Source organism: Caenorhabditis briggsae, assembly GCF_000004555.2.
Source record: "Caenorhabditis briggsae complete genome, chrI, whole genome shotgun sequence".
Taxonomy (NCBI): Eukaryota; Metazoa; Nematoda; class Chromadorea; order Rhabditida; family Rhabditidae; genus Caenorhabditis; species Caenorhabditis briggsae.
The window spans coordinates 709,858-733,933 of record NC_013489.2 but is presented as its reverse complement, the minus strand read 5'-3'; the positions used below and the strand labels follow the sequence as shown (position 1 = coordinate 733,933).

General features: G+C 35.1%; 1 protein-coding gene across 1 annotated transcript; it reads left to right on the top strand.

The window, feature by feature from the left end:
* Nucleotides 1–19,772: 19,772 nt before the first annotated feature.
* On the top strand, nt 19,773–20,262 carry CBG26614 (the record flags this gene model as incomplete). The annotated part of the gene is made up of 2 exons (XM_045235224.1): nt 19,773–19,845; nt 20,069–20,262. The coding sequence occupies 2 exons, from the start codon at nt 19,773–19,775 to the stop codon at nt 20,260–20,262; spliced, it is 267 nt and encodes an 88-aa protein (XP_045100233.1).
* Nucleotides 20,263–24,076: the final 3,814 nt, after the last annotated feature.

The following is a 24,076-nucleotide window of genomic DNA, read 5'->3' as shown; positions in this document are numbered from 1 at the left end:
TGCGTCTCTTTGATTTTTATGATCTCTAACTTTTTGATCTACCATGTGCCTTTAAATTGTATAGTAAGAATGATACACTTTCACTTAGATTGTTTTGTTCTTTTCTTTTTTGAAGGATAGAAAAAAGTGAAACTGATTTACGTTTTGGTGATTAATGATTAGAAAATCCCGTCTGTGATCAAAATGTTATAGATTTTAGTTTCTGGGCTTCTAGAATTCTAGAATTGTGAGATTCTGAGATTCTAGAATTCTGAAGTTCTGAAATTCTGAAAACTGCAGGTTTGGAATTCCAGGATTCTGAGGTTCCAGGAAATCAGAAATTTAAAAAATTTGAAAAATCCTAAAATTTTAAAATTCAGAAAATATAAAAAAGGCATCATGAAAAATGAAAAAAACTCGGAATCTCAGAATCTCAGAATCTCAAAATTCTGAGATCAGATTCAGAAATTCAGAAATTCAGAAATTCAGAAATTCAGAAATTCAGAAATTTAGAAATTCAGAAATTCAGAAATTCAGAAATTCAGAAATTTAGAAATTCAGAAATTCAGAAATTCAGAAATTCAGAAATTCAGAAATTTAGAAATTCAGAAATTCAGAAATTCAGATATTCAGAAATTCAGAAATTTAGAAATTCAGAAATTCAGAAATTCAGAAATTCAGAAATTCAGAAATTCAGAAATTCAGAAATTCAGAAATTCAGAAATTCAGAAATTCAGAAATTTAGAAATTCAGAAATTCAGAAATTCAGAAATTCAGAAATTCAGAAATTCAGAAATTCAGAAATTCAGAAATTTAGAAATTCAGAAATTCAGAAATTCAGAAATTAAGAAATTCAGAATCTTGCAATTTCATTTTTTTTTCCAGATATTCGTTCTCCCAAATGATCACAAACAAAGAAAGAAGAAGAATAAAAAAAGAAGATCCAAGATCTCCCATATTCTTCGTGATCTCCCATATATATTCATTCAGAAATTCAGAAATTCAAAAATTCAGAATCTCAGAATCTATAAATCTCAGAATCTCAAAATCTATGAAAAAGTCTCGAAGTCTGAGAATCTGAGAATCTGAGAATCTCAGAAGCTCAGAATCTCAGAATATCGGAATCTCAGAATCTAAGAATCTAAGAATCTCAGGATCTGAGAATCTAAGAATCTCAGAATCTCAGAATCTCACAATCTCAGAATCTCAGAATCTCAGATTCTCAGAATATCGGAATATAAGAATCTAAGAATCTCAGGATCTCAGAAGCTCAGGATCTCCGAATCTAAGAATACAAGAGATTCAGAATTGTAAAACTTCTGATAATCCGGAAACCCTGAAACTCTATAAATTTGAGAAATGAAAAAAAATCGAAAATTCCCAGAAAACTTGAAATCCTTAAAATCCTAAAATCCCAAAAATTTTAAAAATCAAAAATTCAGAAATTCTCGATCTTTTAAAAATCTGAAATTTCTAAAATCGAAAAGTTAGAAATTCTGAAAGTTTGAAACCCTAAAAGTTAAAACATTGAAAATATTAAAAAATCCTAAAAAGGCATATCCAAACTTTTCCTTCTTTTTCCGTAAAATTTTTTACGAAATTTTTTTCTTTATTTATAAAGAAAGTATTGGATTTTAATTTAATTTGTATCAATTTAATTATTTTTCAATAGTATTTTTCTTCTTTTCTCCATTCTATGATTCCTAAAAAGTCAAATTTCCCAATCTAAATCCCCCAATTTTTCTATTCTCCCGAACTCCGATTCTCGAGCACAAATTCCATTCTCTTGCATTCCAACAACACATGTGTCATCCTATTTTTTTTTCTTTGTTTTTTTATGTTTCTCATATTTTGAAAACACTCAGTTATCTATATGTTTTCACATCTGTTCAACATGAGGATTCCAAGAAAAATCGAAAAAACTAAGAATCGTTTTTTTTTCTTTTTTTTCTTTTTTCTAATTTCCCAGAAGCATGTGTCGTCTTCAGCAGCTGCCCCAATCCATCAGAAATCTTTTTCTTCAGAAAAAAAAACGAAAAATCCAGATTCCTCTTTCCATGTTTCGATGTCGCAATCGCTGATTGCATAATCGGCAAAATCCCAAAAAAAGTGGAAAAAAGTGGATTCTCGATTACAATAAAGCCGTCTGGACATGAAATTTAGGCATTCGGAAGAAGGCATTTTTATTCAAAAGAAAAGATTCCTTATCATTATATCAGTGATAAGCAAGATCACGAAGAATATGGGAGATCTTGGATCTTCTTTTTTATTCTTCTTCTTTCTTTGTTTGTGATCATTTGGGAGAACGAATATCTGGAAAAAAAATGAAATTGCAAGATTCTGAATGTCTAAAATTGTGAATTTCGTAATTTCTGAATTTCTGAATTTCTGAATTTCTGAATTTCTGAATTTCTGAATTTCTGAATTTCTGAATTTCTGAATTTCTGAAATTCTTAAATTCTTAAATTCTGAATTTCTGAATTTCTGAATTTCTGAATTTCTGAATTTCTGAATTTCTGAATTTCTGAATTTCTGAATTTCTGAAATTCTAAAATTCTTAAATTCTGAATTTCTGAATTTCTGAATTTCTGAATTTCTGAATTTCTGAATTTCTGAATTTCTGAATTTCTGAATTTCTGAATTTCTGAATTTCTGAATTTCTGAAATTCTAAAATTCTTAAATTCTGAATTTCTGAATTTCTGAATTTCTGAATTTCTGAATTTCTGAATTTCTGAATTTCTGAATTTCTGAATTTCTGAAATTCTAAAATTCTTAAATTTCTGAATTTCTGAATTTCTGAATTTCTGAATTTCTGAATTTCTGAATTTCTGAATTTCTGAATTTCTGAATTTCTGAATTTCTGAATTTCTGAATTTCTGAATTTCTGAATTTCAAAATTTCTGAAATTCTGAGATTTTCAAGGTTCTGAAATTCTCTAATTGTGAAATTCGGAAAATCTGAAATTTGGTAAGTCTGAAAATTTGAAAGTTTGAAAACAACAAAGATTCTGAAATTCTGAAATTCTAAATTTCTGAAATTCTGAAATTTCTGAAAGTTCTGAAAAGTGCAAGACATGAGAAATTGAAAATCGTGAAATTAGGACAATTTGAAAACTTTGAAAACAACAAAATTTCGGGAAAACTGGAACATCTGAAATTTAAGAAATTCTGAAAATCTTGCAAATCGCAACGTAACGCTTTCTGAAATCGAAATGCCTGTAACTTGAAAACACTGAAAAAGCGGGAATTCTGAAATTCTAAAAATTGGAAAATCGAAAAATCTGGGAAAACCTGAAAATTCTGAAAATTGGGCTCCGCGTCACTTCGAAACCAGTCATTTTGAAACCAGTCAGTTCAAAACCGCGTCACTTCGAAACTATGTGACACTTCGAAACCAGTCATTTTGAAACTAGTCATTTCGAAACCAGTCAGTTCAAAACCGCGTCACTTCGAAACTGCGACACTTCGAAACCGGTCATTTCGAAACCGAAAAAAACCAGGTCACGTAAAAATGAAATTGAAATTTTTTTCGAAATAACTAGTTTCGAAGTGTCACACAGTTTCGAAATGTCGCGGTTTCAAAGTGACGCGGAGCCGAAATTTGCAAACTCTGGAAATTAGAAAAAAAATCTGAAAATCTTAAAAAAACTGAAATCTGAAAAATCTGGAAACCAATATTTAGAAAATTGGGAGAACGCGAAACCTGAGAATAATAAAAATTTCGAAAATCTGGAAAATATGAATAACTCTAAAATTGACAAAATCGGTAAATTTGGAGAAATCTGAAAAATCTGATAATTGCGAAACTGTGAAAATTTCAAACAATATGAAAAATCTGAAAATCGCAGTTCCCAAAAAATGAATTGAATTTTTCAAACCCCCCATTTCCATTCCCTCATACTTCTCCCCAAAAATATAACATCTGCAAAAAAAGTAATCAAATCCCGTTCCCAAAAACTTTAATCATCCTAATAGTGTTCCCCAATTCCTCCAAAAAAAATCCTCTAATTCTAAATAAATAAATCTTCTGGTAGTCAACATTCCTACCACTTTTCATGACATTTTGCCACATTTTTTTCAGTTGTTACTTTATTTTTTCTTTAAATCCCAAATTCCAAGGATTTTCGTGATCATATGGTGGTCATTTTAAGCCAAAATCTCCAGATTTTGCGAATTTGTTAAAAAAATGTATCAACAACATATAATAAATGATAAAACACTTTAAATGCTCCAGTCAGGAGGAATTGTTAAGAAGGAAAATTTTGTTAAGAAGGAAAAAAAGAAACACAAAAAATGTATTTGGAATTGAAACTGGAAACAAAACATCTGGATAATGAAGAATTGAACAGTGGTGTATATATGTAATCATTTTTAGTCAAAACCAAAATAAAACAAGATTTTAGACATCAATGTAGGTAGGTGGATGCCTTTAAACGTCCCACACGGTATGCAAAAAAGAAACAAAACAAGTTTGGCATCGGTTGGAATCGAACCAACGAACTCGAGATTGATAGGCAAAAAAAGTATTCACCGCTCTGCCACGCTGCCCACTGAGGAATAGAGGCTACAAGCCATATAAGAAAGGTGAAGAACCACACCACTGGGTGGTGGTGGCGCCGCGCTACGAGTGGTGAGTGCCTAGAACCTTGGCGCCATTGCTTCCCCGGTTACGACATTGACTACTAATCTAGAGGTCGCGGGTTCGACCCCCACTTCCCTTCATTCTCTTTTTACTTCTTTTTGAACCCTATCTATAGCTTTCTAATACCTCGAGACTCAAAATTTTCAAATTTTCTCAACACATGTCATGGTCATATCTGATCGATCAACTGATCAGTACAAAAAATGACCATAAATTAAAGACTACTGTACTAGACTTTCCAAAAAGAACCCCCATCGATCAGCAAACGGGGAAAAGAATCAGTGTCAAGGACGTCACAACAAGTTGATGGGAACATTTTTCGAAAAACAACTTTTTATACTTTTGAAGCAAAAAATTGGTTAGTGGTGTAATGATGATCAAGGTAAGCACTGGTCAAGGTTTTGTTTTCTTTGTGTTCTGATTTATTACTTTTCCCTATTTCCGTATATCCAGATGTCCGCATAGTCAGGGAACCCTTCTCTTACAGGTTATGGTGCCTGAAATTTTGAGTTTAGAATTTTCAAAGTTTTTTATCACTTCTTGATTGTTGGTGACATTCAAAATCTCATGAATCACTTCCAAAGTTTCAAAAATCTTATCCTGTTTTCCAGAATTCCCAAAAAATCCGGTCACGGACTAAAAGCCCCCATAATCTTTTCACACTTTTGTCGTTATACTATATTTTTATGATTTTTATGACTTTAAACATCACAGCATGTGCTTTTTATTATGTTTTTGTAAGTGTTTCTGATCGCCGGATTCTGGAAAAAAGGAAAAAAAAAGTTGGAGGGGGCGGATGAAGATTTTTGTGATCTATGGAAAAATTGGGCTTGTTAACTTTGATCAAATTTATCTGGGTTACTGTAAGAGGTATCAAAAAGTGATCAACTGATAAAATGTTGCTAATATTATAACAAACATTTTGTTAGTTGACAACTTTTTAAAATCTTTTACAGAATTTGAGATATATTGGCTCAAAGTGGACAGTCAAAATTTCAGGTACCGTAAAACCTGTAAGAGGAGGGTCCCTGACTTTGAACCAAATTTTCTCGATTCTTAAAAGAGATATTAAAAATCTGTCAACTGATAAAATGTTACTGATATCATGGTAAACATTTTATCAGTTGATAACTTTTCGATATCGCTCACAGGAACCGAGAAAAATTGGATCAAAGTTGAGAGTTCACATTTGATGATTAGGCTCGGACTGACATAGTCTCTTTTATCAAGTTTATCTCGGTTCCTGTGAAAGGTATCAAAAAGTAGTAATCTAATAAAATGTTAGTGATATTATGATAATTATTTTATCAGTTGACAACTTTTTGATATCGGTTACAGAAAATGAGAAAAATAGGCTCAAACTAATTTTCAAAAATTTTTAATTTTTAGATTATTCCGCATTTCCAGACTCACCCGATTGTTCTAAATTCCTAAATTTTTAAGCTTTATTTTTGAGTTTCCAACTTTCAGAATCTCAAAGTTTCAGAGTTTCAAAATTTCTTCTCTGACTCCGATATTCTGAATTTTCGAATTTCCGAATTCCAACCCCAAATTTCCAGAATGTTCCATAACTACCTACCCTTTGTCAGATCATCAAAAATCATTTATAAACTTCAAAACAAAACAATTTTTTGGGATTTTTCGGTCATGTGCGTACGATTTTCGCCCTATTATCCCTTCGGATGTTTTCAACGACTTTCTCTTTGGATTTTTGGTAAAAACTGAGCAATTCAGTAATCAAATACGTGGTAGATCTTTTTTGTTTATTGTGATCAGTAGTCAGATCACCAGTTTGCGGTTTTCTGGTTTCTGAACTGCATTTGTTTTTTCCAAAAATCAGAAATTCCCAAAAATAACTAGATTAATGTTTTTATAAAAATAAGGGGAATATGAAATAAGTACAAGTACTTTTTGAAGATTAAACTAGCCAGACGGTTGATATAAAAGTGAAAAAACGGAGGTTTTCAGATTGCTCATTTTCATTTTCCCTTGAGATTCTTGAAAAAAAAGAAAATTCTGGAATTTTACGATTCTGAAGTTTTAAGGTTCCGAAGTTTTGAGATTTTAGGATGTTATCTGAAAATCTGAAATTCCGAGATGTTATCAGAAAATCTGAAATTCTAATTAAAATCCTGAAATTCTGAAATTCTAAAATTCTGAAATTCTGAAATTCTGAAATTCTAAAATTCTGAAATTCTGAAATTCTGAAATTCTGAAATTCTGAAATTCTGAAATTCTGAAATTCTGAAATTCTGAAATTCTGAAATTCTGAAATTTTAGGATTCTGAAATTTTAGGATTCTGAAGTTTTGAGATTCTAAAGCTAGGAAAATCTGGAATTTTGAAAATTATATAATCCTGAGATTCTGAAGGTCTGAAATTCTGAAAACTGTGAAATATATAAGTATCTGAAAATATGAAATTCCGAGATTCAAAAGTTCCGAAATTCTGAAATTCTAAAATTCTGAAATTCTGAAATTCTGAAATTCTGAAATTTTGAGATTCTGAGATTCTGAAATTCTGATATTTTGAAATTTTGAAATTCTGAAATCTTTAAATTCAGATATTCTAAAAAAATCCTGAAATTCTGAAATTCTGAAATTCTGAAATTCTGAAATTCTGAAATTCTGAAGCTCTGAAGTTCTGAAATTCTGAAAGTCTGAAATTTCGAAATTTCCTGTACGATTTGTAACTTGGAGATTCAGACATTCTAAGACTATTAGATTCTGCATTTTTAAAATTTTTCAGATTCCGAATTTCTGAAAATCCTAGAGTCCAGAATCTCATATTCTGAGAGATCGAGAAATTCTGAACTCATTTCCTAGGACTTCAAATTCCTTGAAATTTTGAAAAATCTAAAAATCTGGAAATTCTGGAATATTCAAAAATCTGAAAAATCTGAAAAATCAAAAATTCTGAAATTTCTGGAATTCCAAGAAACCCCCAAATCATTCGAATTCCAAAACATATTTTTTCTGTAAATGTTATCATTCTGATTCCTTATCTTTTGTTATTCCTACCAAAACCAGAAATCTGAGAATCTCAGAAATCGAGGGCAAATCCCAGAAATGTTTTTCAGATTGTTTCATGAAAGTTTCATGATTCTAATCCACGTCATCACCATTGCTCATCCTCCGCAAAATTCCAGAAGATTCTGACCGAAAAAATCCAAAATCTGGCGTCACATTTTTCCAAACAAAAAAAAACAAAAGCTTAATTTTTCTAGATATGTTTCTTTATGTTTCTTTCTTATTATTATTATCCCGAAAATCCCAAAATGTGCTCAATGAGCCCCCAAAAATTTATTTTTCTGTCTATTCACAAAACGTTTCCGTTTTTGGCACCCACTGAAAAAAATCCCCCAGAAAATTTACGTCATCAACTTAATCCGATATTTTTAAGGACCTTGTGATTTGCAGAGAAAAAATAATTAATTAATTAATTGAAAGCCTTAATTAGTGGGGGCGTAGATAAATGCTCCTAAAATTTGCTTCCAGAAAAAGAGAGATCAATTTTGAAAAATTGGAAAAAAAGGACAGAAAGTGAAATTTGATTTTTTTTGGTAGGCGGAAGAGGGAAGAATAATCAAGTTTAGATTTTTTTCCAGACAGAAGAAGCAGAAATAGACTACAACGACGTCAGAGATTTGGAGGATCTGAAAATATCTGCAAAAAGATAATAATTGAATTTATGAATTTCTGAATTTCTGAATTTCTGAATTTCTGAATTTCTGAATCTCTGAATCTCTGAATTTCTGACTCTTGGAATCTGATACTTTTAGTATCTCAGAATCTCAGAATTACAGAATTTCAATTTTGTCCGTTTTCAGATTTTTCGAAAATTTTCCCTGCTCTATGTTTTTTCTTGTTTTGGTCTCGCTTCAGATATTCAGAATCTCAGGATTCCAGAATTTTTGAACATCAGAATTTCAGTGATTCTGAATTTTGGTAATTCAGAAGGGGGATTTTAAGATTTTTGATATTATGGATCCTGGCCCCATGGCACAGTTTTTTTCATGAATATTGCAGGAATGGTTTGAAATATTCGGACGAGAATTGGTAGAATTGGTAGAACGAATTGGTAGAAGGGCAATGATATAGTCGGTATGAAACGCCATATGACATGAATTTTTCGAGGAGGCTCTGAAATATTATATTGGTGATAGCTATTCCCATAGACATACCTTGAATGGTCCATTCCAGTGGGCGTCCAAAGATTGCATGAGATCCATAATGATCTCGAAGACTCGACCAACTATCGATCAACATGAACATCTTAATCGGGTTTTTCGAAATGAACACACACGACTTCAGCTAGTCCCTCATTGAATCTTTCGTCGTAATATGTGATTCACCAGCTTGTACTTCGAGATTTGGGCAATTCGGGATTGGTTGAGAAGGTGAAAAGATCCCAGTTGGTTCAGCAAGCATGGCCTTGGCCACACGGCTCAGACCCCATGGCATTGGCCCCATGGCCTTGGCCCCATGACCAAGGACCTGGAGGCTCCCGGCTCCAGGATCCGGGCTCCTTGCCCCGGATCCCCGGGTCACCTTCTCTAGAGCCCAGAGAAGGGAGAACTGATTCTTCTCTCCACTCCTCTCTTCTTTTATAGCATTCTTCCCGAGATCAATGGGGGGCATCTAGGGTCATAGCCACGTTTTTAAAATTTTTTAATTTTTTTAAAGTTTTTTTCTTTTTTGCCACGTAGACTTTTACTTATTTGTTTTTCATTCGTGAAAATTTTTTTTTCATCACGCTGAAATAACATTTGAAATTTAAAAAAGTGAAAGTCTTTATAAAAAGATAGTCTTTTTGACTCTAATTATCTCGGTTCTGGTCGAAGATATCACAAAGTTGTCCACTAATAAAATGTTGTCGATAATATGATAAACATTTTATCAGTTGAGCACTTTTTGATATCTGTCATAGAAATCAAGATAATTGAGCTCAAAGTTGAAAGAAATCGAAAAAATTGAAGAAAAAAATTAGGAAATTCAGAATTTCAGAATTTCCAGTTTTTTCGAATCCCATAAAAATTTCCGGAATTCTCCTTATATTTCTAAATTTTTAATTTAATTTTTTTCCAGATTCTCCGGTTTTCAGATTTTTCCAATTTTTTGAACGTCAGAATCAGTTTTAGAACTTTCGAGTGTAATTTTTGGGATTTTTGAAATTTCAGAATTTCAGAATCTTAGAATTTTGAATCTAAGAATCTCAAAATCCCCATTTTCCTAACCCTTTCCGGTTCAAATCATCCAGAACACCTCGTTATATAAAATAACAAAAAAAGACGCAAGCGAAAAAATCCAATTATCTCCTAGGGTCCCCGGGACCCTTCTAGACGTCATCTGGCGCCACGTCATCTAAAATTGTCTTCTGACCCCAAAAAATGCCGAAATAATTGCCATGTCATGTGAGGTGGTCCCATTGGCTCCCAGGAAAAAAATCTACGAGTCAAAAAAAAGAAAACATGACATAATTTTTTTCCTCTAGTAATATAGTTGCCAATTTTCTCAAAGAGCTTGGGTTGCTCGCCGAGCCGCCCGCCGCCCAAAAATTTAATTAAACCTTTTTTCATCTGTTTCGGCCCTTTAAGTACATGTTGTACTAGCCAAAAGATCTTGGAAAAATGTTGTTTATGTGGTAAACAAATTATTTTTTCGCCTTAAAGCAGTCACGAGATTTCTTCTCTTCCCACCGGAAAAAGGTCAAATTTCTAGTTTCTAGTTTCATATTTTCTCACCTAATGTCATCTCTAAATTCATCATTTCCTTCTTGAAGTTTCTATATTTCCTTGGAGGTATTAGAAGATCATATTAGAAGACCATTGGAGAATGTCAATTTTAGATTACTGTAGTTTTTTTTTTGAGTTCTGCGGTTTTGAAGTTCTGGGATACCGAGATTCTAAAAAGTTGAGATTCTGAATATTTAGAAAATTTGAAAACTCTGAAAAATTAAAAAATTCTGAAATCTTGAAATCCTTGGATTCTGAAAAGTTGATATTCTAAGTTTTTTTAAGTTCCGAGATTCGGATATTCTGAAATTCTGAGAATCATACATCTTGGGATTCTAAAATTTTGAGATTCCAAAATTCTAAAATTCTAAAATTCTGAGATTCTGAGGTTCCCAAATTCTGAATTTCTAGAATTATTGAAATTTTTGAGGATCCAAGTTTCGAAGTTTCTGAAGTTTCGAAATTCTGAGAGTCATAGATTCTGAGATTCATAGATTCTGAAATTCTGAAATTTTTGAAATTTCCAGATTTTCAGAGTTTCAGAATCTGTTGATTTTCAGAAACCTTCTGAATTTTCAATGTTTTCAGAGATTCCTCTCTTTCTCTCTTTTTGAAATTCCGCATAATTTAGAAATCCGATTAAAAAACCAGAAATTTCAGTTTTTGCGGGAATTCAAAATTTTGGTTTTTTTAAGGCTTATTGTAGTTGCAGAAGAGTTATTTTTTCGAATTTTCAAAATTCTCAAAAAAAAAACAATTTTCCTGAAAATTGTGCACTTTTTCGTTTGCTCATTATAGCATCATTTTTAATAGAAAAGGACCCTTGAAAAACACATTTTTTGTTTTTTTTTTTGTTTTCATTTTTTGTTTTCTTGCCACTTTGAGCTAATTTAACTCGGCTCCTAAAAGAGATACCAAAAAGTTGTCAACTAATAAAATATTGGTGATAATGTAAACAATATTTTATCAGTTGATCACTTTTTGATAGCTTAACTGTGAACCAAGATAATTAGAATCAAACTTTTCAGAGTTTTTTTTTCCTCATTTCTATATTTGTATTTTTAAATCCCTTCCTTATTTATTTTGTACATATGTACACATAATATATGTTATAGCTAATTTTAAATATCTCTAATCGCATTTCCGAAAACGTAGTAGTAGTGAATTTCGGTCTTTTGAGACGACTAGAAAAGAAAATTTGAATCTCCCGCCCAAAAATAGCCTTAACGCTTCCTACCGTAATCTTGAAGCTTCCTACAGTAATTTTCAAACTTCCTGCCGTAATCTTCAAGCTTCCTACAGTAACCTTTTAAACATTCTACAGTAATCTTCAAGCTTCCTACCGTAACCTTCTCCAAGTTTTCCAAAACTTCCCCAATTTGCTTACGTCTTCTCATTTCCATTTCCTTGGAATCAAACTTCACAAATTAAGACTCTGAAAGTTTATTTATTTCTAGACACGAAAAATTCTTTTAATGTTTGTTTACAGATGTCCGTGTCGCTCTTACGTCGAAGAAAAAAAAACTTAAGCTAAAAATTAAAAAAAAAAGAAAAAAATTTCTCACGAGAGATTGAAAATCGCTCGTAGTCCATGTCTATATATCATGTGTGAAATTTTAAATTGATCTCTTTCTCTCATGATATCATTAAGTTTCGCTTAAAATAGCATAGACCGTTGGGAAAAGAGCCCTAGCTTTGCTCAAACTTTGAATTACTAAATAATTCAAAAAGCGAAATGTAGGATTTCAAAAGATCTACATTTTGATATTAAATGTGACTATATTTGCAAGGTCCACTTTAACAAAAAAGCCCGCGAACAGAAGGACCTTGACCACCGGAGCAGGAGGTGGGCAGTTTGGTAGACGATTCATAACTTGTTTCATACTCAATGTTTCAGGTTCATTTAACATTCAAAATGTAGAATTGGACAAATTCTACATTTTAATATAAATTTTGACCAGATTTGCCATAAACAGTCTAACAGAAAAATCACCAAAAAGAATGATCGCGAAAATCGGGTCAGACAGTGTATGGCCCCGTAGGCAGCTTATACCTTACTTCCAACTTAGCATTTTAAATTAACCTAACATTCAAAAGAGAGGTTTTTAAAAATCCTACAAAACTTTATAAAATTTGTGTAATATTATCCCACTACGTCTTTTACAAAACACACCGACATTGCGACCCGCGAAAAAAGATGATACCGTAATGCCTCCCAAAACCGTCAACTTGAGCCTATATATCTCATTTCCTGGGAAAGATATCAAAAAGTGGTCAACTGACAAAATGCTAATCATAATATCAGCAACATTTTATCAGTTAGCAATTTTTTATATCTATCATAGAAACCGAGATTCATTGGCTCAAAGTTAGCAGGAGCGTTCTATTGGAGTGGTTACTGTACTTTGTAGCAAGTTTCTATGAATTGAAATTTAATGTATTTTATACCATTTTGTATAACTTTTCAAGCTCTACATTTTACTTTTTAATTCATTTCAAAATATCGAGCTTAAAGCGAGGTATGCGTTCCTTTACCAGCGTGGCCTAGAAACCCGAATGCTGCAAATCCTAGTCCCTTGGCCCTCTCAAACTAATGTTCCTTTTGACCTACTTCCCCACATAATATAGGTCTACCTCAAGTACATTAGTTTTTTTTTCAACTCTGCGCCTTTAAACCACTCGAACTTGTAACTAAGTTTCAAGTACATATAAAAGTGTTCCAAAAAAAACTGTTCCCCTAGACCACTTGAACCAGTTCTACTGGTCTAATTACTTGAGAGTTTGAACCCTTGCAATTTTTTTTGGCTAGTATTACTCATTCTAGTTGTTTACTCCGTCTGTCACATGCATATTAATCAGTCAAAAATTTTTTTTTTGCAGAAACGGGTCTCTTTCGAAAATAACCAAATTCGTATAGGTACACTTTGAAAAAGTGCACCCTTTTGGGTTGCAAGAAGATGAGATATATTATCTAGATGGTCACATCTGATAAGGACCCTTTTCTTTGTGTGTCACGTGAAGAGGAGGTTATGGGTCATGTGATAAGAGGTACTGTATGTATAGTTAAATTGTATACAAGGTAAGACATCGCGAAATTAGGGTACCTCAACTTTGACCAAATATATCTCGATTACTGTAAGAGATATCAAAAAGTGGTCAACTGACAAAATGTTTGTTTGAATAAGACTAATATTTTATTAGTTAACACCTTTTTGATAACTTTTACGAGGTCCCAGATAATTAAGCTAGACGTTTAGGGTGGCGTTGTGCATTTACGGAAAATTGAGCCCTATCAACTTTAGGCCATTTTTTTTGGCTCCTGTGAAAGATACCAGAAAGTGGTCAACTGATAAAATGTTACTGATAATGTGATAAACATTTAATTAGTTAACAAACTTTTGATATCGTTTACAGAAGACCAGATAAGATAGCTTAAAGTTAAGATTCTATAGTGACATAGCCACTTAACCATCAAATTCAACCTTATTTTTCTCGTTTACTGTAAAAGATACCAAAAAGTGATCAATTGATAAAATGTCCCTGATATTATGGTGAAAATTTAAAAAGTTGACAACTTTTAGATGGCATTTACAGGAAGCAATATAAATCAGCTTAGAGTGGAAAGGCGTTTTTCCAAAAATTTAAATTTTCATTTTTCAGCTTTTTTCAACACTCTCCTGGGCTAAAAATTATTTTATTTCAATTCAAAACATTTATTAAACTTGAAAAAGTGAAAAAGTTCCCGGAGGGGTTTGAACCCCCCACCTTCCGCACCAAGCGCAAAAGCCTTAGCCACAACACCACGTGAACAACTCCTTGGTTAGAAGGGATTCTCGTAGACAATGGTACGAGAAATGGGGAGGCGCAGGAGCGGAAATTCGGGAAATGAAAAATCCAAAAATATGGATTTTCTGTTTTTCCAAATATTCGAAAATCAATGAAATCTCTTTTAAATCCCAGGCTTAGTACACACTATTATAAAAGTCCATCCTCCACATACTAGGCTCCATCTACAGTTTAAAGGGACCAGGAATCTTTAAATTTAAAAATAGAATGTTCGAAAGTTTAGTGTCAAGGGTCTTAAATGACGTCATTTCAAGTATTTGTGTCCCGTTTTGGGACTTTTTTCAAAAAAAAAAAAAGAAACGGGGGAGTTTTCAAGTAGTAGTATAGTAGTTTTTAGCAGAATGTGCCATTACCAGCATATTGCTCATTTCTTTTTGCTCTTTTTTTAATTCAATTAAATGTCGAACTACTTTACTATGTATTTTTTTTTGCAGGAAGACTAATTTTCTTGAATTGAAATTCAAAAATTCAGAAATTCAGAAATTCAGAAATTCAGAAATTCTGAAATTCTGAAATTCTGAAATTCTGAAATAATGAAAATTTGAAATTCTGAAATTCTGAAATTTTGAAATTCTTTTTTTGATGGTACGTATTGTTAACATCGATTGACTTTTGGATAGCGGATTGGCCTCACCCAATTAAGCGTATTGTGGAAAGTTAGTGTCGATCAAAAACTTCCAGTTCAAAAATAAAAAATCCCAAAATTTTCCAAAATCAAAAATTTCAAAAACTAAAAATCCCAAAAAATTCGAAATTTCAAAAAAAGTCTTCAATTTCCAAAATCTCCTCTTTTTCAATTTTTTTGAAATATCAATTTTCATATTTCTCCCAATGACGAAACCAATCCAACAATTCCAAAAATTCCCTACCAAAACCAAAAAAATAATCTTTCTCAATAAATTCGAATGTATACCAGTTTGACGTTGTTTCATTTCTTCTAATACATTAAGAAGCATTTTCTAGAATTTTCCCATTTTATTTCATTTCATTTGCCGAGCCTTGGAATCCCAAGATTTGACTTATGGAAATCCGATTTCTCATTTGTTTCATTCTTTTTTGTATAGAAAACAACTAAAAAATAGGCTAGACCCGCTCTAAAAACAATAAAAAAGACTTTAACCCTAGGTGGGTTCGAACACCTGACCTGGTGGACGACAGTCAAAAGCGTAACCGAGTAGGGTACAGCGCGCGACGAGAGGGTAGTGGTGGATGGCGTACAAGAGGGCGTGGGAAGCTGGTGGACGGGGAGTGGATTAAGAGGTTGAGATAAAATAAAAATTGTTTAAATTCTCAAAATTTTTTTAAATACTTTCCTTTCCAAAACAAACAATATTTTTTGTACTATCAGTGTCAATATTGTCTGGGTGGCCCAATAAAATGCTTCGAATTTTTTTTGATAAACTCGAAATTTGTCGTTTTCCCCCTAGAAACTTTGTACCCGTTGTTCTATTGGTGTGTCAACTTCGTTTGAAAACAAATTAAGAAATCTGATACGTCTGAAAATATCAGCTGAATAAGTGCAGATCAAAAGTTTTTATATAGGTCATCGTTGTTCGATTTGTTTGAAATTTTTACAGTATATGAAGCAGAAACAGAGCTTTATTTTGGTAGTAGGTCACTTTTGTGTAAAATTAGGACCTGAGGAGATATGCCGCGTGGAAGAGACCTTCCATATTTTGGACATGAAGGTACCCCCCCCCCCTCCTCCCATGCGGAGGAGGCCAAAAAGGAGGGTCCATATCTCCCCAGGGCTTAAGTTTACAAAAAAAAGTTGTCAACTACAAAATTGAAGCTCTACTTTTGTTTAGTTTACTCTGGAATTTTCAGAAAAATTGAAAAATTCTGGACCACCAAAACACTTTCATGTAGAACTTGGCAGATTTTTGGACAAGTTTAGCTAGCAAAGATATGGAGGATTTTCAAAATTCCCGAAACTTTCGCTCACTTCCTGGCCTCAAAACCCACTATACCCCACACACCCCCTCTCCCCATCCATTTTACGTTGCTTTCCATTTCTTCAAGGCTAACCTAGCGCGCCACGGAAAACTGCCACCCATAACAAGCCGACTAATTCGTACTTTGAGGTGCTAGCCTCCACGAAAAGAGGTACATTGTATCATAATGATCCTCGCCTAACTAAAAAAAAGATTCGCGTTTTCGATTTCATCCTTGGCACCGTGCCACCGCCTGGCGCGAGGCGCTTGCCCTTGGAGTGTGTGAGCGCGCGAAATTGAAAAAAAAACTTCTAGTTGGCGTCTGACTCATCGTCTTCCATTTTCGAAGGTTGCCTTCTTATTTTTATAACCGTCCTATCCTGTCGGTGAAATTCGCGCGCGCGCGCACGGGGGGCGCCTTTTTCACCATGGGTGGCCACCGCTTGGGGGTCGTTTTTCGCCCCCTCCCCCCTTCTTCGCCCTTTTTCGAATTTTTTCGACGGAATAGTTAGAAAACGTTGCGGAATGAGGAAAACGTGTAATGACCTACACAGGGAGGTCTTTGAGGGCGAAAACACGAATGGAATGCGACTGACTGGTACGAGGAGGAAATTGGTGTGGGTTTGTGGGTTAAGGAGTTTGAGGTTTCGAAAATGAATACAATTCTTTGCAAAGGAAATTAGGTTTTGTGAATGAGAAAGTGTTTGAAAGTACATTTAGGTGAGAAGAATTGGGAAGCGCCGCCGAGCAACTCGGTCATTAGAACTCCATGGGAACTTTGAGCACGCACACTTTGAGCTCAATTATCTCGGTTACTGTAAGAGCTATGAGAAATTTGTAAACTACAAAAGTATTGCTTACATTATGACAAACATTTCACCAATTGACAGATTTTTGATATCTTTCGCATGAGGCGAGAAAAATGAGCTCAAAGCTGACAGGGCTTACGCCTTACACTAGGGATGCCACCCTAAACACTGCCTTTGAGCTCAATTATCTCACTTTCTGTGAAGGATATCAAAAATCTGCTAATTAACAAAATATTGCTGATATAATAACAAACATTTTACTAGTTGACAAATTTTTGATACCTTTCACAGGAACCGAAATAAATTGGGTCAAAGTTGACCGACCATAAACTTTGAAGCAGTCATCGTAACCTTTGACTTTGAGCTCAATTATCTCAGCTCCTTTGAAATATATCAAAAATTTATTATCTACAAAATTATTGCTCACATTATGACTAACATTTTATCAGTTGACAAAATTTTTATATCTCTAATAGGAATTGAGATAATTGAGCTCATAGTTGACTGCCAGGTTAACACCCTATAAGAGGGGCTACGGTGTGTTTGGCTTGAAAATTTGAAGAATTTTGACTTTCTTTTTTGAGCCAAAATACCTAAATACGACAACCTAAAAAAAGAGTCTTCAACTTTCTTTCCAAAAACTCAAATTTGTAAATCTGCATAAACCCGGAACGGTTCCTTCCAGAAGGATTATCAGGGCTAGGATTATCTAATTACCAGAAATAATTTTGGATTTGAAGAATACGATAAGCTGATAAACAGATTACGATAAGATAGCTCAAACGATGAGCAATACGATGGCAACAACAGCCCAGATGTCCTGGGGGACGCTGTTAAGAGGTGGCAAGCTGGCAAGCGTTAGCGCGACAAATGTTTTGTGGGCGCAATCAGAGAGAGAGAGATGATTAAGCTCTTTCCTTCTTTTTTCTCAAAACATCATGATCATCGGGATCCGGATCCCACCAAAAAAAACCTGGTCATTCAAAAATATGTTTGGCTCCCACACACCGGAAATCTGACAGCATAATCTACTTGACCTAGTGAAAAGAGGAGAGACGTATGTACTAAAAACAATGACGTTAGGAGGGGGGTCTTTGAGGAATGCACCAAAAGTACAGTATCCCGAAAAAGCTGGTAGTGTTTCTATCAGAAACCAAAAAAAAGAAACAAAAATTAGAAATCAAAGAAATACGAAAAGAAAAAGAACCGCAATTCTTCGGACAGCCAACTGCCGATGTTTCCTGCGATTCTTATCTATTACTCCCAAAAAAGGCAAAAAAGGTTTTTTTTTTGGGTCACCTAATCGGCAGGGGAATGCCGTAAACAAGTTTACAAGAACGTCAGCGAAATTTTTTTCCGCTTGTCATTTCACCTGGAGTAAAACGGGCTCCGCCCATTTTGTGCAAAAAATCGCTTATCAGCACGAAAATTTTTACTATCATCACTATTTACATATGGAGAAGTTTCACTTTTTACAATCACTCGTTTTCTTTTCTTTTTTTGTGGTTTCTTGGCCTCTCCGGTTTGGTAGGTCTGAAAACGAGTTGACCTAATAGTTGACCTAAGAAAAGTAAGTCATTGTTAACCGATTTGCCTGAAAATGTGTGAGTATGTAAAACTAAACAAGGGCTTCTTTTTTTTAGTTGAAAACTTTTTTGTAAAATCAGGCACTGAGGAGATATGCCGTTTTTAAAGAACCCTCTTTTTTTGGCAGCAGAACTCCGCCTATATTTGGAGCCCTACGAAAGTAGGTCATCGTAGTCAGAATTGTCTGAAAATTTCAGAGTATATAAAACTAAAACAGAACTTCATTTCTTTAGTTGACAACTTTTTTGTAAAATTAGGCCCTGATGAGGTATGCCGTTTTTAAAGGACCCTCCTTTTTTTGCGGCACCTCGCAAGGGGGGGGGGGGGCGCAAGAAAAAAAAAAGGGGGGGGGGGGGTGCTTTATGACAAAAATGCGTAAGGTCTCTTCCACGTGGAATATCTCAGTTGAATGATTTTGTACAAAAAAGATGTCAACTACAAAATTAAAGCTCTCTTTTTGTTGAGTAGACTCTGAAATTTTTAGCCAAATCGAAAAATTTAGGACCACTTTTTTGGGACTCGAAAAGTAGGGCTCATCTTTCTCCTCCAAAACAAGGGAAGATCCCTTTCACGTCGCATATCTCCTCAGGGCTCAGTTTTACAAAAAAGTTGTTAACCACAAAATTAAAGCTCTATGTTTGTTTAGTATACTCTGAAAGTTTCAGACAAGTCAAAAAATTTTGGACCACTCTTTTGGAACGCCAAAAATGGAACTGAAATTAGGTAAAAATGGAACTGAAATCCGAATATCAGAGACAAAAAAGACCTCAATAGTGCAACATTTTTTGTTTACCTCTATTTCCTTTTCTTCCTTATCTTATCTATAATATGGCCTTTACTTTGTTTTGACTTTGACATATTACCAAAAACCTTTTTTTGGGTCATCAAAACAAAATTAGTTTCTTTCTCCTCTTCTTCTTCTTTTTCTCAGTCACCTTCTTCTTCTTCTCCTTCCTCCCTTTTCCGAAAAAAAATTTTGATGTCATCACACGTTTTCTTTTTTGCCTCCTTAGCCATCATATCCTGCCCGCGGTCCGCGGCGGCGACGGCGGCGAAGAACATCCCCGTCTGCGTCTCTCGTCTCGTTTTCGCGTTCTCTTTTGGCGCCGCCCCCTGCCATCGCGGCGGGGCGGTTCGCCCCGCCCCCCATACACCTGATATCCTTCGGCATCTCCCCCTTCCTTCAGTCATCATTCGAACTCTCAGACTTCGACAGCCGAACACACCTTTCTCCAAGCAATCATGAAGCTCCTGTTCGCCGCCTTCTTCCTATTCTCCCTTCTCTCCTGCACACTAGCACGACCGAACTACAAAGGTAAGTTGATAAAGAGGTCTTACTAGGGGTCGTATGGGAGCCTAGCAGTCTAGTCTAGTCCAGTATTAGTAGCAAGGGGCACATAGGTGTCTAGGATCTAGACCTAGGTGTTCTGAGGCGTGAGGCCCTTAGCCTTATTTAGGTGTGTTAAAGGTCTCTGTGGCTAGAATAAGGTGCGCCTAAAACCTAAAATACCGTTTCTAATCAACTGTATTTTTTCCAGACATCGACTACAGACTATTCCAAGAAGTCGATGATGGAGGCATCGCCATTGACGCTGTCTACGAGGTCGTCGATCCAGAAACCAAACCACACCACCACCACCACCATCACAAGAAGATGGCCAAGAGCAACCGTCTGGACCGTCTGAAGAGATATCTTCGAGGATTCGAGGAGGAATCCAAGAGAAATTTCTAGATGGTTCTAGATTTTTCTCGGGGCTTTTTTTAAGCCACCACCCTTGTTGTCTGCATATACTTGTTCTGCTTCTTCTTCTTCTTCTTCCCAACTTTTTTAAAAACACATTCGGTCTTTCTGCACCCCTGAACTTCCTCGCGGTATCCTGGATCTCACCATTTCCCTCTATTTCTCTCTGTCTCTCTCTCTTTTGCATATTTTTGTTCATCCCAAAAATTGTTTCGGTGTCATCAGAAACCCCTGGATACTTTCATAACCCCCATACTTTAATTATTATATATTTTCCGAACCCTACCCCGTACTAATTTGCTCACTTCAGACCAGAATTTTATCAGATTTCTATTTTAATATTTGGATTTTTATTTATTTTTATTATTTTTTAAATATAATATTTTTCTATACATACAGATCTCCCCATATTTCGAAATAAATTTATAATATATACCAATTTCGTAATTCGACAAAATCAAAAAAAAAAGTACAGTGTGTGACCTTGGAATTACTACTACGGCTACTATAGTAATCACGGTGTCTTCTTCTTCCGGGAACTGATCAGATGATTCTCTTATCATGACATCATCATCACCTCCTTAAGGTGGTCTTCTCGGAGAACAAGAGGGGATGACTCAAAAGTGCAAAGAGCTCAAAATAGGGGTTTTCTAGCCTAGCAGTTCATAATAATAATTGTGATGTGTCTTTGGTCAAAAATAGGACACAACGACAGAGAGGTAATCATCGGATAGGGCGACAGGAGGTTAGTGAACGCGGGAAGACAGAGGTGGAAAGCTGCCAGCACGACACATGGTGGGAGGACGCAACATACAGTATCTTTATCAAGTTTATCAATTTTCAGATGGCCATTTTTAGATAATCACAATATTTTAGGACGCCGATCCATCCACTATAGTACTACCCAAAATTAGCCGTGAAATAGCGCTAACTTTGGAGCCCTACAAAAGTAGTCTAGAATTATTCAATTTGTCTGAAAATTTCAGAGTATACTACAAAAAAACAGAGCTTCAATTTTGTAGTTGACAACTTTTTTGTGAAGTTTGATACTAAGGAGATATACCACCTTAAAGGCACTCTCTTTTTTTTGGCGCCACCACTACGCCTAAATTTGGAGCCTTAGGAAAGTAGGTCAACATTTTTCAATTTGTCTGAAAATTTCAACCTATATGAAACAAAAACAGTGTTTCATTTTTGTAGTTACCAACTTTTTTTGTAAAATTAGGCCCTGAGGAGGTATGCCGTCTTTAAAGGACCCTCCTTTTTTGGCGCCTCGCAAAGGGGGGGGGGGGGGGTGGGTGCTTTATGTCAAAAATGGGTAAGGTCTCTTCCACGTGGCATATCTCCTTAGTATCGAATTTTACAAAAGTGTTGTCAACTACAAAATTAAAGCTCTCTTTTTGTTGAGTAGACTCTGAAATTTTCAGCCAAATCGAAAAAATTTGGACCACTTTTTTGGGACTCGAAAAATAGGGCTCATCTTTCCAAGCAAGTTTATGTCCAAAATTAGTAAGGCCTCTTCCACGTGGCTTATCTCTTTAGGGCTTAGTTTTACAAAAAAGTTGTCAACTATAAAAATGAAGCTCTAGTTTTGTTCAATATACTCTGAAATTTTCAGACAAATTGAAAAATTGTGGACCTGAAAAATTATTTATCTTTTTACGAAACCAAAAACCGACCAAAACAAGCAGTTTTTTGACTGGTACTGTAGATGATTAAGCGATAGCTAAGAAGCTTTCTGACCTCAAAAAAGTTTCATTTTCAGGTCCCAAAACAAAAGACGTGCCAATCAGTGCCTTGCTAGCTTATATGACGGCAATAGGAACACCATGTTAAGTCATGATTAACACGAAGGCTCTGATTTTGGGGAGCGGATTAAAAGCAATCTGATTAGACATAAGCCCCAAAATGGGATTTTTTTATTTTTGGAAGAACATGTAGTTGGCAGCGTTCTGGATACCACTTTAGATAATTAAGGCTTAGGTGACTTTTTGCTCCTGTGGTAAGGATTACTGTGGTGCAAAATTTGTGATTTTAGCTTCTGGTTTTTTTGGTTCGAATATTCAAGGAATTCGCGATTTTTTGGATTTTGGGGAGGGATCCGGATTCCTTCATTCTGACCTCCCACAATGTCACGTACCCCCCCCCCCCACACACACACACACACACACACACACACACACACACACACACACACACACACACACACACACACACCCAACCTCTCCATTCTTGGCACCATGCCAAAAATTGTTTCCTCTTCCCCCGATACCCATTTCTTATCAGTAGGTCAACAACGCCTTGACATAGAAGACAGAACCAGGGAAAGAAATCGTAAAATGTTGCATTTTAGTGATAAGCCCCCCCCCCCCTGAAATTGATGATGATTAGAGTTTTTTGTTTCTTCTCATTGATAGTATGACCGTTTTCGATCACGTTGTGTTATGTATGTGATCTGATCAATCAGCTGGCAGAGGATCAGAGCGAGATCAGAGGGCGAAAGTGATGGATAGGGAAGTAACTAGTTTTCGAAACACACTTGAGACATTTTGGCGGGATATACAGAGATAGATATAGGCAGAGATCAGAAAGTTACAGGATTTGGAGTTTTAGACATTTTATCGAGTAGCTCAGAGTGTTGGACATCCGGACATTGGGACACACCGAAAATCGGAAAACCTTGAATCTGATGTTTCAATTAGATAACTTCCCCTAACCACCCCACGTGGTTCGCACTGGCCTGTTGCCAAGTACCGTAACCCAACCACTTGAATTTTGAATCAGGGGGGAATAAGGGTTTTCAACTACAGACAACGGACACAAACTATGTGTGTTTATAACCGGTTTCAATTATGTTTGAATTTTTGCTATTTAATTTTCGTGTTGTTGTTCGAAAACAAGTACAATTCCATAGTATGTATGTGTCTTAAGAACACGTGAGGCGACCGACGACTTCTGGAGGCACGTGTGGCGTCCCGTACACACACTCGGGGCGCCATGGGAATAATGTCAGAAGAAGAAGACGTCAGCAAGATTTTGGAGCTTCAAATTATATAGGTGGGAGTTATTCTGATTATGGAAAAGAGTATAATTGTAGAAGGGCTTGGAATAATTGTTGCTGATGTTACAGGGAACTAGAATCTAGGGGTTGGTGGGGGGTCGTATGTACTTTGAGCTCAATTATCTCGATTCCTGAAAGAGATATCGAGAAAGGGACAACTAATAAAATATGTGTCGTATTATTTCCTACATTTTACTAGTTTACACCTGATTTGTAAGTTCATCAGCGTCTGAGATAACTTGGCTCAAAGTTAGCTGCTATGACAAACCGAAGTGAAACGCGCGACGGCGCATAACTCGGTTCAAACTCAAAATTTCTTTTTGAATTTTATATTAAATTGTAGAACTCAAGAAGATCTACAAAATAATATTACATTCAAGTATACCAAAACAGCGAGTTTCGAACCAGCCACCGTGAAACAGCCGGGATCAGCAAGCGGCTCCGAATGGGGTACCTCCGACTCAGCTTCTTTATGATTTTTGTTTCTCCAGGAATACAGGCAAATTTAATATCATTTTGTAGATCAAAACAAGTTCTATTTTATACTTTTTGATTCAAATCAAAATTCCAATTTTGAGCCGAGTTATGCTCCAAGGAGTTCAAAGGAACATTCACCCAACGCATCGTGTTCCACTTCTAAAAGTTCAATGTTGTTTTGTTCCGCTCCAAAACCTAATTTCCTCGTTTAACGGCTCGTGACCCACTTTTTCTTTGCAACCCGGTAGTTCCTCTTTTAAATGGCTC